This window comes from Globicephala melas, chromosome 12, assembly GCF_963455315.2.
Source record: "Globicephala melas chromosome 12, mGloMel1.2, whole genome shotgun sequence".
NCBI classification, from domain to species: domain Eukaryota; kingdom Metazoa; phylum Chordata; class Mammalia; order Artiodactyla; family Delphinidae; genus Globicephala; species Globicephala melas.
In genome coordinates, this window is record NC_083325.1 from 31343011 (window position 1) to 31359197 (window position 16187).

Below are 16187 nucleotides of genomic sequence, written 5' to 3' on the forward strand. Positions count from 1 at the left end.
TTTGCTTTACCTCATATGAGTTATTTATAACATCCTGAGTCATCTTCTGTACACGTGGATTTTATCCAGGGATATTTTTATTTTTGTTCTTCATTTCTCATGGTTCCTTCTTTGCATAATGTGTGAAGCAGTTTAAAATACATCCCCCCCAATCTAATTTATTTACTTTTTTAATACAGAAGTAAATAGGGAGAATCTTTTTAAGATATTCTAAAATGGCTTAGCTTTTTATGAGATGTTTGAAACTATGTTTACTGAATTTTTACCTTGTTAAAAAAAAAACACTAAACAATTTTTAGTTTTAAAATGGTATCTGCCTAGTAGCCCCCAATGTAGTATCACATAACTTCCCACTGAAAGACCAAAAAGAAAAAAGAAAAATCATAATGCTGAAAACTGATGAAGAACCAAGTTCTGGAATGTAGACAAAATTTCCCTTGATTACAGGACAGAGCAGGCTGAATTGAGAAAAACTGCCATAGTATGCTCAGGCTTTACCTTATGATACAAAATCTGTCTGAAAAAAAAATGTGAAACTGCTTGGTCCTTCTACTGGCTTCTCCTGACTCAGAGATCTATAATCTGTACCATGCCAAAAATTTGGACAGTTATCTTTCTACCATATGTGTACAGCTTTTTCAGATAGCCCAAGTAGCAAATTATGCTTCTCGTTTTTCTATAGGAATTCAGAGTCAACAGTTCACAGACAATATCAGGAAAGGAAAGATAGGTACATTGCATCTTTGGAATTCTGTTCCCCAAAAGTACTGAGATTAAAATAGGGATGGAAACAGAAAGAACTCCAGCAGTTGTGAGTGCTGGGAAGAGAAGTTTTAATTTTTCTTCTTTTGGTTCACAGAACCAGGTATTGCGGTTGGAGAATTTGTTTCCTGAGCCGTTATAGATGAATTCAGGTTAGACTATGGGAATTACTGCGTAAGGTAGGCACATTAACTTGCTGAAGCTACAGGAAATTGAGATTGTGGAGGAGATGCAGTTAATGACAAGTCTTGGGTCTGGCCACGAAATAAGTGGCTGAGGTGAGTGGGGGATTTAGTTACTGGAAGAGGAAGTCACAGAACAAGAGAGGCCAAGTTATTGGAAAGATTTTCTACAAAAGGGAGCTTGTTGGAACTTCCCTGGTGGGCCAGTAGTTAAGACTCCACGCTCCCAACACAGGGGGCCCGGGTTCGACCCCTGGTCAGGGAAATAAGATTCCACATAACACAACTAAGCCCGCGTGCCACAAGTAGAGAAACCCACGTGCCGCAACGAAGACCCAGCGCAGGCAAAATAAATAAACTAAAAAAACAAAAACAAAAACTGGTTGTCTTAAACAATAGAAATTAAAAAAACAAACAAAAAAACACTATGGGACATTTCAATGTGTATTTGAAACTGAGATTATTGGCCAAAGCACCTGGAGGGTTTTTTACTAAACAAAATTAGGGTGAAGCCTGTCAAGGAGTGGGTAATTTCCCCCTCTACCCCTTTTGAGTTCTTGTGACTGGACTAACAATAAAATTGACACAAAATAGATTAACAGGAGAAAAAGAAACAAATTTTAATTCTTGCACACAGAGGTCTCATAGTAACGGGACCCAAGAAGTGGCCAAAGCATTAGCTTTTATATTTTTAGACAAAATTAATTTGAGAGGAATTGACAGAACAAAGAAATTTAGGTTTGGGTGCTAATTAGTAAGGAATTTAAACAGTTTGGACTTGGGTAGTGAGTTAGGAAGGAAATAACAAGGTTTGTTTAGGTAGTCTTTTGGCCTGAATTCCCTATCTCTGGTGATAAGGATGTCTTCCTATATCTCCCAGTACAGGGAGGGCACCTGTCACATGGAAGATTTATTTCCTGCTTTCAGGGAGACAGGAGGGTCAGAGTCCCTCTTGTATCAGCCATTTCTTAAGTAACTTTAATTCAAAATAATATGACATTGAGGCATATTTTGGGGTGCCTGCCATGAGCCCCACCAAGCCCTAATACAGAATGATAAGGAGCAAAATATATAAGAATAGACTTTCATTGAGCATTCACTATGACCCTGTTCTCAGCACCTTATATTTATGAAGTCATTTAATCCTATGAGATGGGTAACTATTATTGTCCCCATGAGGCACAGAGAGGAGAAGTACATATTCCATTGCCATAGAAATTAAGTGGAAAAGCCAGGAACATGGACCCTGACATTCTGGGTGCAGAGCCTGTGCACATTGCCATTAGGGAATTGAACCCTCGTACTTTTCCCGAGTATTCCTACCTCAGGAAAGGGAAAAGCATTCCTTGTCTTCATAGGTGCTGCTTCCTAGTGGACCATCTTTTACTTGCTTCAGACCATCATGGGCCAAATGTGTACATTTGTACACATCTGTGTGCATATGTGTACATTTTTTTCATGCAGGAATATGAAGCTGGCTGCTCTCCAGTCCAGTGGGAATTTACATCATCCCTTTGGGAAACCCTAGCCTTATACTCTGCTTCTCCACATTAGAGTTATCAATAATAATTCCACAGGGTGCTTGCAGTCTGCAGAATCGACTTTTGAAAGAAACTCTAGAAAACAGTATTCTTCTGTCTCCTTACATTTGGAGTCATCTTTCAACTCTAGGCAGCTCCCTGAATGGTCCACCTCTATTTTGGCTCTGATCACATCCTACAGGATAGAAATAGTAGATAGGACCAGTTAATCTCATGGTTTCCAATTTGTTGACAATTTCTTGGCAGTAGAATGAGTTTCTTTCTAGCAGAGGTAGAAAACTCTGCCCCAGGTTCTGCCTACTGGGGAAATTTGGAGCCACCCTGGAGGCGAGTATTGGGGAATGTATTAATTCTAGTTGGAGTCAGCACCCTTTGTTCTCAAGCCTGAGGAACATCTTTTGTTAGTGTTTTCTTGGTGTCCCTTCATTCTTTTAGCCCTTTCCTTTGAAGAACTTCTACCTGTTCCTGACTCTATGTGGCTCTGGTGGAACTGTCCAATCACCGTGTCCTACCTTTGCCACCAGAGTGGGGCATACGACTCACTAGACCCATCAGAATCCTTGCCTAAATATAAAAAGTGAGGACGGAGGAATAGCCTCTCTCCCCTTGGACTGCAAGCTGTAAAGATGTGATTCCAGAGCTGTTTTAGGGTCTTTACCCTGTCCATGAGGTCAGAGAGAGAATCAAAGAGAGTTCTGACAACATTTTTTGTGTGCCTGGATATAGATGTATCTGAAGCTGTTTGTATCTCTGTCCTTTCCAATTACATTAGCCAATAAATCCCCCTCTTCAGCTAGTTTGAGTAACTTTCTATTATTTGTCATTGAAAGCTCTATCCTCTAGAAATTTAAAATAAATACATATATTCACGTTGAGGAAGTCAATAAGATCACCCTTCGATGGATGTGTTAGTCAGGCTTTCTAGAGAAACAACTAGTAGGGGGGAGAGAGGGAGCGAGAAATTCATTTTAAGGAATTGGCTCATGCAATCATGGAGGCTACCAAGTCCAAAATCTGCAGGATGGGCTGTCAGGGTGGAGACAGGGAAGAGCTGACGTTGCAGTCCAAGTCCAGTTTGGCTGGGGAATTCCTTCCAGCTCTGGGGAGGTCAGTCTTTTGTTCTATTCAGACTTTTAGTTGACTAGATGAGGCCCATCCACGTAATGGAGCTCATTGTGCTTTACTGAGTCCACTGATTTAAATGTTAACCTCATCTGAAAGCATCCTCACAGAAACATCCAGAATATAATATTTGACCAAATATCTGGGCACTCTAGTGCAGCCAAATTGACCCATAAAATCAGCCCTCACAGTGGGGAAAGTTTGCCTTCAGCACCAACTTATTCCTGATTCCTGCTCCCATAATTTGGCCTCCTTTCTCTGGCGTTACCATACTTAGTTCCACATGCCCTTATATTGTCCCTTTCTTGCCTAGTGTCATCAACCAAGGTAATCTGTCCAGGTCTGCCTTCCTTCTAATTTCAGAATTATCTTTATTTTATCCCCATCAAAGCTTGCATTTCCTCAGTGACTTTTTCACACCTGGTATCCAAATGAAAATAATCTCATAGTTACACTCTAAAGTGTAATAGATGATAGTGACTTAATGTAGATCTCCTTGGGGAGGGAGAGCTGTTCTGCCTTAAATATATATGTACAGGTGGAGTTTAGGCAATGTGATAGGGAAGGAGTGGAGGTAATTTTGCACGAGGGAACTTTCTGGTTCCCTTATAATCCTATTTTGTGAGTGACTAGTCCTCTATAGTCAAGCCCTAACTATTTAACATTTGATTCCCTTCTTAATGCTTCCTTTTAAAAAGGGCAAATACACAGATGCAAAGTGTAAGATAGGATTCTTCTTTAGGGAACTGCCAATAGGTTAAAGTATAGCTAGACTGTTAAATGCTTGAATACAGTGATGGGAGATGATGCTGATAAAACCGACAGGAGTGAGATCTGAATTACCAAGGGTGTGTGCATAGGAGTCTGGACTTAATCCTTCAGGTGAAGGATACCCACTGAATTGGAAGCAGGGAGAAACAGGATCTGATCTGTGTTTTTGAAAAATCACTCTGGTGTGAAAGTGTCTAGGATGAACTGGGGTAGTGGTGGAATCAAAGGGGTTTACTTAAGGGGTCTTTCTGAGGCCCTGACTGGTGCCTTCTCCTGTTCATTGCTTCCTTCTCAAAGGCCTTCGTGGCTCAACCTACTTCTTTTTCCTTTGACATCTTCTCTGTCCACTGAAGTACACTTCTCCATATAACTCCATAAGATGTGGGATATATATGCCCCTGCTTCCCCTATTCTTGTAATGCACAGGGCTTTTAAAATGTATGTATAATTAAAATGAGATGTATGTATGTATGTATATTAAAATGAGATATGTATGTGTATTATGAGAGATATATGAGATAAAATGTATGTATATTAAAATGAGATAATTGACATATAACATTATATTAGTTTCAGATGTACAGCATGATTGATGTATATATTGCGAAATGATCACCACACTAAGTCTAGTTAACATCCATCACCACACATAGTGAGGAGAACTTTTAAGATCTACTCTCTTAGCAACTTTCAAATATACAATACAGTATCATTAATTATAGTCACCATCCTGTACATTACGTCCCCAGGACTTATTTATTTTATAACTGGAAGTTTGTACCGAGGCCTTTTTAATAATTTTATTGCTATCAATACTTATTATTGTAATCCAGATAAGGGATAACAAAAATCACAAATATGGGGGCATTTAAAAATCTTATAAAGCTATTTCAATTATGGTTCTTCATTTCTTTAGCAATGGCAATGGAATCCCTGATGGCCTTCAGGCTGCATGGCAGGGAGAAGGCTGAGAACCATCATATTCAACAGGACTAATCCCGTGAACAGGGAAATGGACTTACATAAAAAGACAATGAATTACACCCCGTTACCATCATCATTATTATTATTATTATTATTATTAGTTCAGAACTTTTGTTCAGGAGAGAAAATCTTTTCCATTTCCTTGGATGTTTGAATCAGACCCAGATGTCTCCTTTCCTTCATAGGACATTTATTTTCTTCTCCTCCAGCCCTTATCCCCAAAGGTCCAGCTAAAGCAAAGCTATGTATAGATGGAGGTCAGACAAAGTTCTTCCGTATCAGTGTCTTGATTGGCACATGTTTACAAAGGCTCTTTGTTGCAGTGGGTTGGTGAGGTTGTTCAAGCTTGGGCTGGGAAAATATTGACCTTCAAAGTTTCTTCCTTGAAACTGGTGCATAAGCACCTTCCGAAACAGCTGTAGAATGGAGGTGGACAAGACAAATTGATAGTCATGATGGAGTAGAAAGCAGAAGAGGAAAGTAAGGGTTCATAGATTATTATAGTTTGAGCATAAGCACTTTGGTGATACCACTAACATTTTCTTTGTTCCATCAACAAGTTTTCCGGTGATGCACAAAAGTATTGTTCAAACTTTGGAATCATACCTTCACTTCTTGGCAATATCACTAAGGTTCTACCAGAACCTCTTAGATGAGGGTTCTGAGGCTAACACATACACGCACAGAGACTTTTTTTTTGCCTCTTGAATTAAAAAATGTGTTGTCTAGTAACAAACAATTCACTGGTTTTTAACTTTGCTCTGGGTAATTTAGGAACCTGTTTAAGGGCCTGAAATATTAAAGGGCTTGCAGGTGAGTACTTTCATTAGTTAAATGTGACATTTTCCTTTCTTTCAGGACACTTATAAAAGGGCATCTTTTTCTTTCTCTTGTTTTTTTGAAAACAAACAACTTTTTATTGATGTATAGTTGGTTTACAATGTTGTGTTAGTTTCAGGTGTACAGCAAAGTGATTCAGTTTTATATGTATATTCAGTTATATATATATATATATATATATATTCTTTTTTTTTTTTTTTTGCGGTACGTGGGACTCTCACTGTTGTGGCCTCTCCCATTACAGAGCACAGGCTCCGGACGTGCAGGCTCAGCGGCCATGGCTCACGGGCCCAGCCGCTCCACGGCATGTGGGATCTTCCTGGACCGGGGCACGAACCCATGTCCCTTGCATTGGCAGGTGGACTTTCAACCTCTGCGCCACCAGGGAAGCCCTATATATATTCTTTTTCAGATTCTTTTCTATTATAGGTTATTACAAGTTATTGAATATACTTCCCTGTGCCATACAGTAGGTCCTTGTTGGTTATCTATTTTATATATAGTAGTATGTATATGTTAATTCTCAAATCCTAATTTATCCCTCCCCCCATTTCCCCTTTGGTAACCATAGGCTGTTTTCTATGTCTGTGAGTCTATTTCTGTTTTGTAAATAAGCTCATTTATATCATTTTTTTAGATTCCACATATAAGTGATATTTGTCTTTGTCTGACTTCACTTAGTTTGATAATCTATAGGACCATCCATGTTGCTGCAAATGGCCTTATGTCATTCCTTTTTATGGCTGAGTAGTATACCATTGTATATGTATATACCACATCTTCTTTATCCATGTATCTGTCGGTGGACATTTAGGTTGCTTCCATGCTTTGGCTATTGTAAATAGTGCTGCTTTGAACATTGGGGTGCATGTATCTTTTTGAATTAGCGTTTTCATCTTTTCCGAACACATGCTAAAAGGGCATCTTTTTCCCTCTAAGAAAAGCTGGAAAGCCCTTTGCTCATTTGATCAGATAACCAGCCATAGAAAGTCAATTCTGCTAAGAACATATGACTTTTTTCACTCCTTCAAAAACATTTTTGATCCCTTACTTTGTGCTAGAAAACTCTACCAGGTGTTGGGTATGCAAAGACTTGTTCTACTCTCAAGAAACTTAGCTTTGTAGGGAAACATATTAAAAAATCATAAAATATTGAAGCATATTGCTTTAAAGGAGGCAGCTCAAAGAATGAGAGGTTAATGACTGTCCTCCAGCCTCTCTGGGGGAAGACCAAAAGGGTTTTCCCCAAGAAGTAGCATTTAAGCAGAGATGGGGTGGGGATTCCCCAAAGAGTAACCAATATGTGCAAAAGATTTGAGAACGTTGGACCTGTTGGGAAACTACCTGTTCAGGGTTGTTAGAGTGTAAACGGCTGAAAGGTGGAGTAGGAAGAGAGCAGTAGTGTGAGGTAAGACCAGACATCTGGGATCAGAAGACCATGCAATGTTCTGTACGTCAGGCAAGTTTTTATTTGATTCTAGTCTTGGGCCATTAATAGCGTTATAATAACCATCTACATTTGACTAAAAATAGCATTTAAATATTAAAGCAAATGCTCAGGTAATAAATTTTCAGAAACATCATCTCTCTCTGATTAAGTCTCTCTTGGCAGGACTTGTGCATTAATTCATAGGATTAATAGTTCATGAGTCCAATGGAAGGCTGTCAAATCCAGGCAATTCCCTACTGTCTGAGACGTGGGCCATCAGAAGTATGGGCCAGCAGCGTTTCTTAAGCCCAGGCGCCTAGTGTTGGATAGTTGAGCCTTACATTCGACCCACTCCCCCTCTGTAAAAAACTGGGGGTTATGGAGGCAGTGGATGGGGGTGGGAATGGGGAGCGGAAGGCTTTCGAGGCCAAGAATCTGACTTAGAGCTAAAGTCGGGAACTGAATCGCTGTCACCAGAAAGACTGGCCAGACCTGATTGGTACCTCTCTTCCCTCATCTCACTCAATTCTTTCCAATTTTTTTACAAGCTTATGTCCTCTTTCCACCCTGACTTTGTTTGTCCCCTAGGATCAGGTATCCTTCTTTCTTCCTCCTCTCTCCCCGCTTGGTGGGGCGCCGGAGCTTGGGGCCTTGGACTGCTTTAGGCGCGTGCCCCAACGCTATTTGCTTTGGTAACAATACCGTCCTCTTTGCTAATCTCTCCATCGTTCCCTGCCAGCCTCCCAGTTCTTTCCCTCCCGCAGGGCAGTGCCTCCCGCTGCGCGCCCGGTGGTCGGGCGGCTCCAGGAACCTCAAGCGGATGCGGCCGCGAGCCGGTGCCACGTCTCAGCCGCCGGCAGGCCAGCGCCTGCGTGGGCTCTGGGGCGGTGAGGGGCGGGGCTGTGCGGGGAGGTGGGACCTGCGCTTGAGCGGCGCGGACGCGGCCCAATGGGACCTGCGGGCGGTGGCGGCGGCGGCGCGGTGTGCGCCGGGGGGCGGGGCCCAGCAGCAGTTGCTGGCAAGCCCGGGAGGACGGGACGGGTTTCATTGCCTCGGCCGTGGCATCCGTGAGGGAGTCGTGTTGGCGACCCCCTGGCCCCCAAGCCCGCTGACCGCCCAAAAGGCTTGTGTGCTCTCTCGAACTCGCCAGCCGCTCGCCGCTTGCCTTGCAGGCCGTGCCTCCTACATCATGTGCGGTAAGGGGGCCGCGGGCGGGGGGCGTGTTGCGGGGCGGTGCTGGGGTGCGGTGCGGACGTCGCTGAGGCCGGTGGAACCGGCGGGAGCGGGAGTGTGGCGGGTGCGAAGTCAGGGTGTTGGGCGGGGGTGTCCCGCGGTGCCTGCGGGTGCTGGGGGCGGGGGCCGGCCTCTGGGAGCTGGAACGGGGACCTAGGACGGCACCTGAGAGGAGGGCGGGCCCTAGAAGGGATCTGGGGGGGCCGAAGGAGGCTTTGCGCCAAGAAGGGAACCAGGAGCGAAGAGCACTGTCTGAGTTGGAAAAGGAGCGAGGGCTGAGGGAACTGAGGGGTGGAGGGGAGTGACTTCAAAAGAGTCCAGCAGGTGAGGGAGGCAACCTGTGGAACATCAGGTGAGGTCACTTGAATTTATCTCGCATTCTTCCAGGATTTACCTTTTAAAAAATATTTAATTTTAGTTGCTTTCTTTCGGGCACGCCCAGCAGAAAATAGAACTATAGCTAGAGCTACGACAATGACATTTCATATGATCTTACTTCCTGCCTCCCCCCATCTCAACAGAAGCCATTGCTAATCAATGCCTTGGTGAATGGGCCTGGAAGTGACCGTGGAGAGAGATCGTACATCATTTATTACTTGCATGTGCACCCATTTGAAACACTTACGTATGAGAAATATTGGTCTACATTTAATGAATGTTTTACCTAGAACAGTTAAAACATAAAGTTAGGCCCTTTTAGTCCATGTTTTGAGACTTAGTCGTTTTAATAATTAGATAAAAGTGTGAGTTAAAGTTATAATTGTCAGAATTATATCTAAAATGACTGATATGCTCTAAAATTCGTATTAACTTGGCTATTGTCAGTAAAAAGAATTGAATTCTTACCTTCCTTATTGAAATTTACAACTGACCTTACCCCTGGAAGAAAGAACACTTTTTAAAAAAATTTTATTTATTTAATTTATTTATTTTTGGCTGTGTTGGGTCTTTGTTGCTGAGCGCGGGCTTTCTTTAGTTGAGGCGACTGGGGGCTACTCTTCGTTGTGGTGCGCGGGCTTCTCATTGCGGTGAGGCTTCTCTTGTTGACGAGCACAGGCTCTAGGCGCGCGGGCTTCAGTAATTGCAGCACTCGGGCTTCAGTAGTTGCAGCACGCGGGCTCAGTAGTTGTGGCTCGCGGGCTCTAGAGCGCAGGCTCAGTAGTTGTGACAGACGGACTTAGTTGCTCCGAGGCATGTGGGATCTTCCCGGACCAGGGCTTGAACCCCTGTCCCCTGCATTAGCAGGTGGATTCTTAACCACTGTGCCACCAGGGAAGTCCCAAGAACACTTTTTTTTAAGGGAAGTATGATTGTAATAGAATTGAAGCTACCTGGGAAACATTCTTTGTAGCCTTTTGCAAGAGGAACTGAGCAGGAGTAGCTTGTACTCATTAGTGTCTATTTTTCCTGCATTTAACTTTATGTTAATTTCAGCTTCTGAAATGAAGAGCAAGTTTAAATTTAGAGTAGATTGAAAAAAAAGCACACAGAAACAATTATAAATAGCTTGCTGAAATTATTAGTGGTAGAGCTGGCTTTAGAATCAGTTACACTTTTGCAGTGTCTAGGTAGTAGAGTGGTTTTGCAAAAGACATAATTTAGTTTGGAGCTGTGAGGTAATGAATTTGCAATCCCCAGTGTGCTTGTTTGGTAATTAACTGTTACTGAATGATGAGGTGTGCACCTAGTCAAGTACCTGGCTTTCTGGTTGCAGATCATTTCTTTATCTTGTTCCAGGAAAAACAGAAGTCAAAGTACAGTACTATAAAAGAAAAAATCAGATCTGGTTTAGAAAAGGTTCAGATAATGGTGAGGCTTTCAGGGTGGTGATTAGTTGTTAGGCGTTTTCACAGAGTCATCATCCCCATTCCACCATGTTATGCTGCTGAGGAAACAGGTGATAAACAAGAAATAAAGAACTAGTTATGGGAATATATGTATATGTGTAACTGATTCACGTTGTTATAAAGCAGAAACTAACACACCATTGTAAAGCAATTATACGCCAATAAAGACGTTAAAAAAAAAAAAAAAAAGAACTAGTATTTGAGGCATTTCTAAGGTCCTGCTTTTAACCTGGACCAGTTTTACATGATTCCAGGAATAGGGTTCAGAATTTCTTTCCTCTTCAACGTAAATTCTGAAAGTTAACTGTTAAGAAGACAAAGATTTGTCCTTATTTTCCTCCCACATCTTAATTATTGACATAAAATTTCTAGGCAGAGAAATTGAGTAGGAATGAGATTAGATGGGAAAATTTAGAGATTTACTTTCTGATTACCTGCTGCTGGTTCAAGTTTTTCTAAAAGATTTCGTTTCAACATTGCAGAGTGTTGAAGCAGAAGAATGAGGACTAACAATTCTTTTTGATAGCTTTTTCCAATCAGAGATACTGTTAAAACTGTTATTATATTTATCAGGTTGTATCGGGATGTTAATATCTTACTGAGGGGAAAAAAAAGATTTTATGGTCAAATAAATTTGAGAAGCCACAGACTGAACAGTGTTGACCTGGCTTTTTTTTTAATTGCAGGACTTTTTGGAACTTTTAATATGCTAGTAAGCATTATGAATCTTCCAGAGAAAAATAGTGTATCTATTTTTAAAATTTATTTTGTCTTCCTCTTATTCTTGGTTCTTTGGAATACTTTGTCCTTTTTAATCTGTTTTACCTTTGGCTTCAGTGAGAGAGTGTCAATTCACTTAAGTTACGCACAGCTCTTAACAGATTTTGCTGTTTTTTTTATAAATGTAGGATTATACCCTTCTGGTCCAATGGTGTATATAAATGATATTTTTGTAAATGAGATAATACTTAAAAACAGTAAGAGAGCTGCAATTAAAAAATATCCTGAAATGAATCCTTAAGATTTTTTTTGTAATTATACTGTGTAATAGCTTTGGGGCTGGTTGAGGGATGCTAAGACTGGCTTCTAGGATAAATCATAAAACTACTAGTGTTAACATATTCTTAGAAATCATACTGGGTATAAAGTAGTTGTGAAAGGAAAGAATTATCGCTTAATGAGCATTTCCTCAGTTGTGTTCCCTGGAAAGGGGAAAGTTAATAGGTCCTGGTAATGAGCAGTAGAAGGTGGGAAAGAGTTTTTGTTTTTGTTTTCAATCTTTATTGGAGTATAATTGCGTCACAATACTGTGTTAGTTTCTGTTGTACACCAAAGTGAATCAGCCATATGCATACATATGTCCTCATATCCACTTTCTCTTGAGCCTCCCTCCCACCCTCCCTATCCAACCCCTCTAGGTCATCGCAAAGCACCGAGCTGATCTCCCTGTGCTATGCTGCGGCTTCCCACTAGCTAATTATTTTACATTCCGTAGTGTATATCTGTCGGTGCTACTCTCACTTCGCCCCAGCTTCCCCCTCCCACCCCGTGTCCTCAAGTCCATTCTCTATGTCTACATCTTTATTCCTGCCCTGCAACTAGGTTCATCAGTACCATTTTTTTTTTCTTAGATTCCATATATATGTGTTAGCGTATGGTATTTGTCTTTCTCTTTCTGACTTACCTCACTCTGTATGACGGACTCTAGGTCCATCCACCTCACTACAAATAACTCAATTTTGTTTTTTTATGGCTGAGTAATATTCCATTGTATATATGTGCCACATTTTTATCTATTCATCTGTTGATGGACACTTAGGTTGCTTCCATGTCCTGGCTATTGTAAATAGAGCTGCAGTGAACATTTTGGTACATGACTCTTTTTGAATTATGGTTTTCTCAGGGTATATGCCCAGCAGTGGGATTGCTGGGTCATATGGTAGTTCTATTTGTAGTTTTTTAAGGAACCTCCATACTGTTTTCCATAGTGGCTGTACCAATTCACATTCCCACCAACAGTGCTGGAGGGTTCCCTTTTCTCCACACACTCTCCAGCATTTATTGTTTCTAGATTTTTTGATGATGGCCATTCTGACCAGTGTGAGATGATATCTCATTGTAGTTTTGATTTGCATTTCACTAATGATTAGTGATGTTGAGCATTCTTTCATGTGTTTGTTGGCAGTCTGTATATCTTCTTTGGAGAAATGTCTATTTAGGTCTTCTGCCCATTTTTGGATTGGGTTGTTTTTTTGTTATTGAGCTGCTTGTAAATTTTGGAGATTAATCCTTTGTCAGTTGCTTCATTTGCAAATATTTTCTCCCATTTTGAGGGTTGTCTTTTGGTCTTGTTTATGGTTTCCTTTGCTGTGCAAAAGCTTTGAAGTTTCATTAGGTCCCATTTGTTTATTTTTGCTTTTATTTCCATTTCTCTAGGAGGTGGGTCAAAGAGGATCTTGCTGTGATTTATGTCGTAGAGTGTTCTGCCTATGTTTTCCTCTAAGAGTTTGATAGTTTCTGGCCTTACATTTAGGTCTTTAATCCATTTTGAGCTTATTTTTGTGTATGGTGTTAGGGAGTGTTCTAATCTCATACTTTTACATGTACCTGTCCAATTTTCCCAGCACCACTTATTGAAGAGGCTGTCCTTTCTCCACTGTACATTCCTGCCTCCTTTATCAAAGATAAGGTGACCATATGTGCGTGGGTTTATCTCTGGGCTTTCTATCCTGTTCCATTGAGCTATCTTTCTGTTTTTGTGCCAGTACCATACTGTTTTGATTGCTTTAGCTTTGTAGTATAGTCTGAAGTCAGGGAGCCTGATTCCTCTAGCTCTGTTTTTCGTTCTCAAGATTGCTTTGGCTATTCGGGGTCTTTTGTGTTTCCATACAAATTGTGAAATTTTTGGTTCTAGGTCCGTGAAAAACGCCAGTGGTAGTTTGATAGGGATTGCATTGAATCTGTAGATTGCTTTGGATAGTAGAGTCATTTTCACAATGTTGATTCTTCCAATCCAAGAATATGGTCTGTCTCTCCATCTATTTGTATCATCTTTAGTTTCTTTCATCAGTGTCTTATAATTTTCTGCATACAGGTCTTTTGTCTCCTTAGGTAGGTTTATTCCTAGATATTTTATTCTTTTTGTTGCAATGGTAAATGGGAGTGTTCCCTTAATTTCACATTCAGATTTTTCATCATTAGTGTATAGGAATGCCAGAGATTTCTGTGCATTAATTTTGTATCCTGCTACTTTACCAAATTCATTGATTAGCTGTAGTAGTTTTCTGGTAGCATCTTTAGGATTCTCTATGTATAGTATCATGTCATTTGCAAACAGTGACAGCTTTATTTCTTCTTTTCCAATTTGGATTCCTTTTATTTCCTTTTCTTCTCTGATTGCTGCGGCTAAAACTTCTAAAACTATTTTGAATAAGAATGATGAGAGTGGGCAACCTTGTCTTGTTCCTGATCTTAGTGGAAATGCTTTCAGTTTTTCACCATTGAGGATGATGTTGTCTGTGGGTTTGTCATATATGGCCTTTATTATGTTGAGGAAAGTTCCCTCTATGCCTACTTTCTGCAGGGTTTTTATCATAATTTGGCGTTGAATTTTGTCGAAAGCTTTCTCTGCATCTATTGAGATGATCATATGGTTTTTCTCCTTCAATTTGTTAATATGGTGTATCACGTTGATTGATTTGCGTATATTGAAGAATCCTTGCATTCCTGGAATAAACCCCACTTGATCATGATGTATGATCCGTTTAATGTGCTGTTGGATTCTGTTTGCTAGTATTTTGTTGAGGATTTTTGCGTCTATGTTCATCAGTGATATTGGCCTGTAGTTTTCTTTCTTTGTGACATCCTTGTCTGGTTTTGGTATCAGGGAGATGGTGGCCTCATAGAATGAGTTTGGGAGTGTTCCTCCCTCTGCTATACTCTGGAAGAGTTTGAGAAGGATAGGTGTTAGCTCTCCTCTAAATGTTTGATAGAATTCGCCTGTGAAGCCATCTGGTCCTGGGCTTTTGTTTGTTGGAAGATTTTTAATCACAGTTTCAATTTCAGTGCTTGTGACTGGTCTGTTCATATTTTCTATTTCTTCCTGATTCAGTCTTGGCAGGTTGTACATTTCTAAGAATTTGTCCATTTCTTCCAGGTTGTCCATTTTATTGGCATAGAGTTGCTTGTAGTAATCGCTCATGATCTTTTGTATTTCTGCAGTGTCAGTTGTTACTTCTCCTTTTTCATTTCTAATTCTATTGATTTGAGTCTTCTCCCTTTTTTTCTTGATGAGTCTGGCTAATGGTTTATCAATTTTGTTTATCTTCTCAAAGAACCAGCTTTTAGTTTTATTGATCTTTGCTATCGTTTCCTTCATTTCTTTTTCATTTATTTCTGATCTGATCTTTATGATTTCTTTCCTTCTGCTAACTTTGGGGTTTTTTTGTTCTTCTTTCTCTAATTGCTTTAGGTGCAAGGTTAGGTTGTTTATTCGAGATGTTTCCTGTTTCTTAAGGTAGAATTGTATTGCTATAAACTTCCCTCTTAGAACTGCTTTTGCTGCATCCCATAGATTTTGGGTCATCGTGTCTCCATTGTCATTTGTTTCTAGATATTTTTAAATTTCCTGTTTGATTTCTTCAGTGATCACTTCGTTATTAAGTAGTGTATTGTTTAGCCTCCATGTGTTTGTAGTTTTTACAGATCTTTTCCTGTAATTGATATCTAGTCTCATAGCATTGTGGTCGGAAAAGATACTTGATAAAATTTCAATTTTCTTAAATTTACCAAGGCTTGATTTGTGACCCAAGATATGATCTATCCTGGAGAATGTTCCATGAGCACTTGAGAAGAATGTGTATTCTGTTGTTTTTGGATGGAATGTCCTATAAATATCAATTAAGTCCATCTTGTTTAATGTATCATTTAAAGCTTGTGATTGCTTATTTATTTTCATTTTGGATCATCTGTCCATTGGTGAAAGTGGGGTGTTAAAGTCCCCTACTATGAATGTGTTACTGTCGATTTCCCCTTTTATGGCTGTTAGTATTTGCCTTATGTATTGAGGTGCTCCTATGTTGGGTGCATAAATATTTACAATTGTTATATCTTCTCCTTGGATCGATCCCTTGATTATTATGTAGTGTTCTTCTTTGTCTCTTCTGATAGTCTTTATTTTAAAGTCTATTTTGTCTGATATGAGAATGGCTACTCCAGCTTTCTTTTGGTTTCCATTTGCATGAAATATATTTTTCCATCCCCTTACTTTCAGTCTGTATGTGTCTCTAGGTCTGAAGTGGGTCTCTTGTAGACAGCAAATATATGGGTCTTGTTTTTGTATCCATTCAGCCAATCTGTGTCTTTTGGTGGGAGCATTTAGTCCGTTTACATTTAAGGTAATTATCGATATGTATGCTCCTATTCCCATTTTCTAAATTGTTTTGGGTTTGTTATTGTAGGTCTTTTCCTTCTCTTT

At 40.2% G+C, this 16187-nt stretch overlaps 1 protein-coding gene across 1 annotated transcript in view; it reads left to right on the forward strand.

The window, feature by feature from the left end:
* Window positions 1-8656: 8656 nt before the first annotated feature.
* Window positions 8657-16187, forward strand: part of GFPT1 (glutamine--fructose-6-phosphate transaminase 1) — a 69286-nt gene continuing 61755 nt past the window's right edge. Inside the window, exon 1 of the mRNA XM_030877440.2 lies at window positions 8657-8827. Within this exon, the coding sequence (XP_030733300.1) occupies window positions 8821-8827 (7 nt within the window). The 5' untranslated portion in view covers window positions 8657-8820. The remainder of the gene's footprint in view (window positions 8828-16187) is intronic.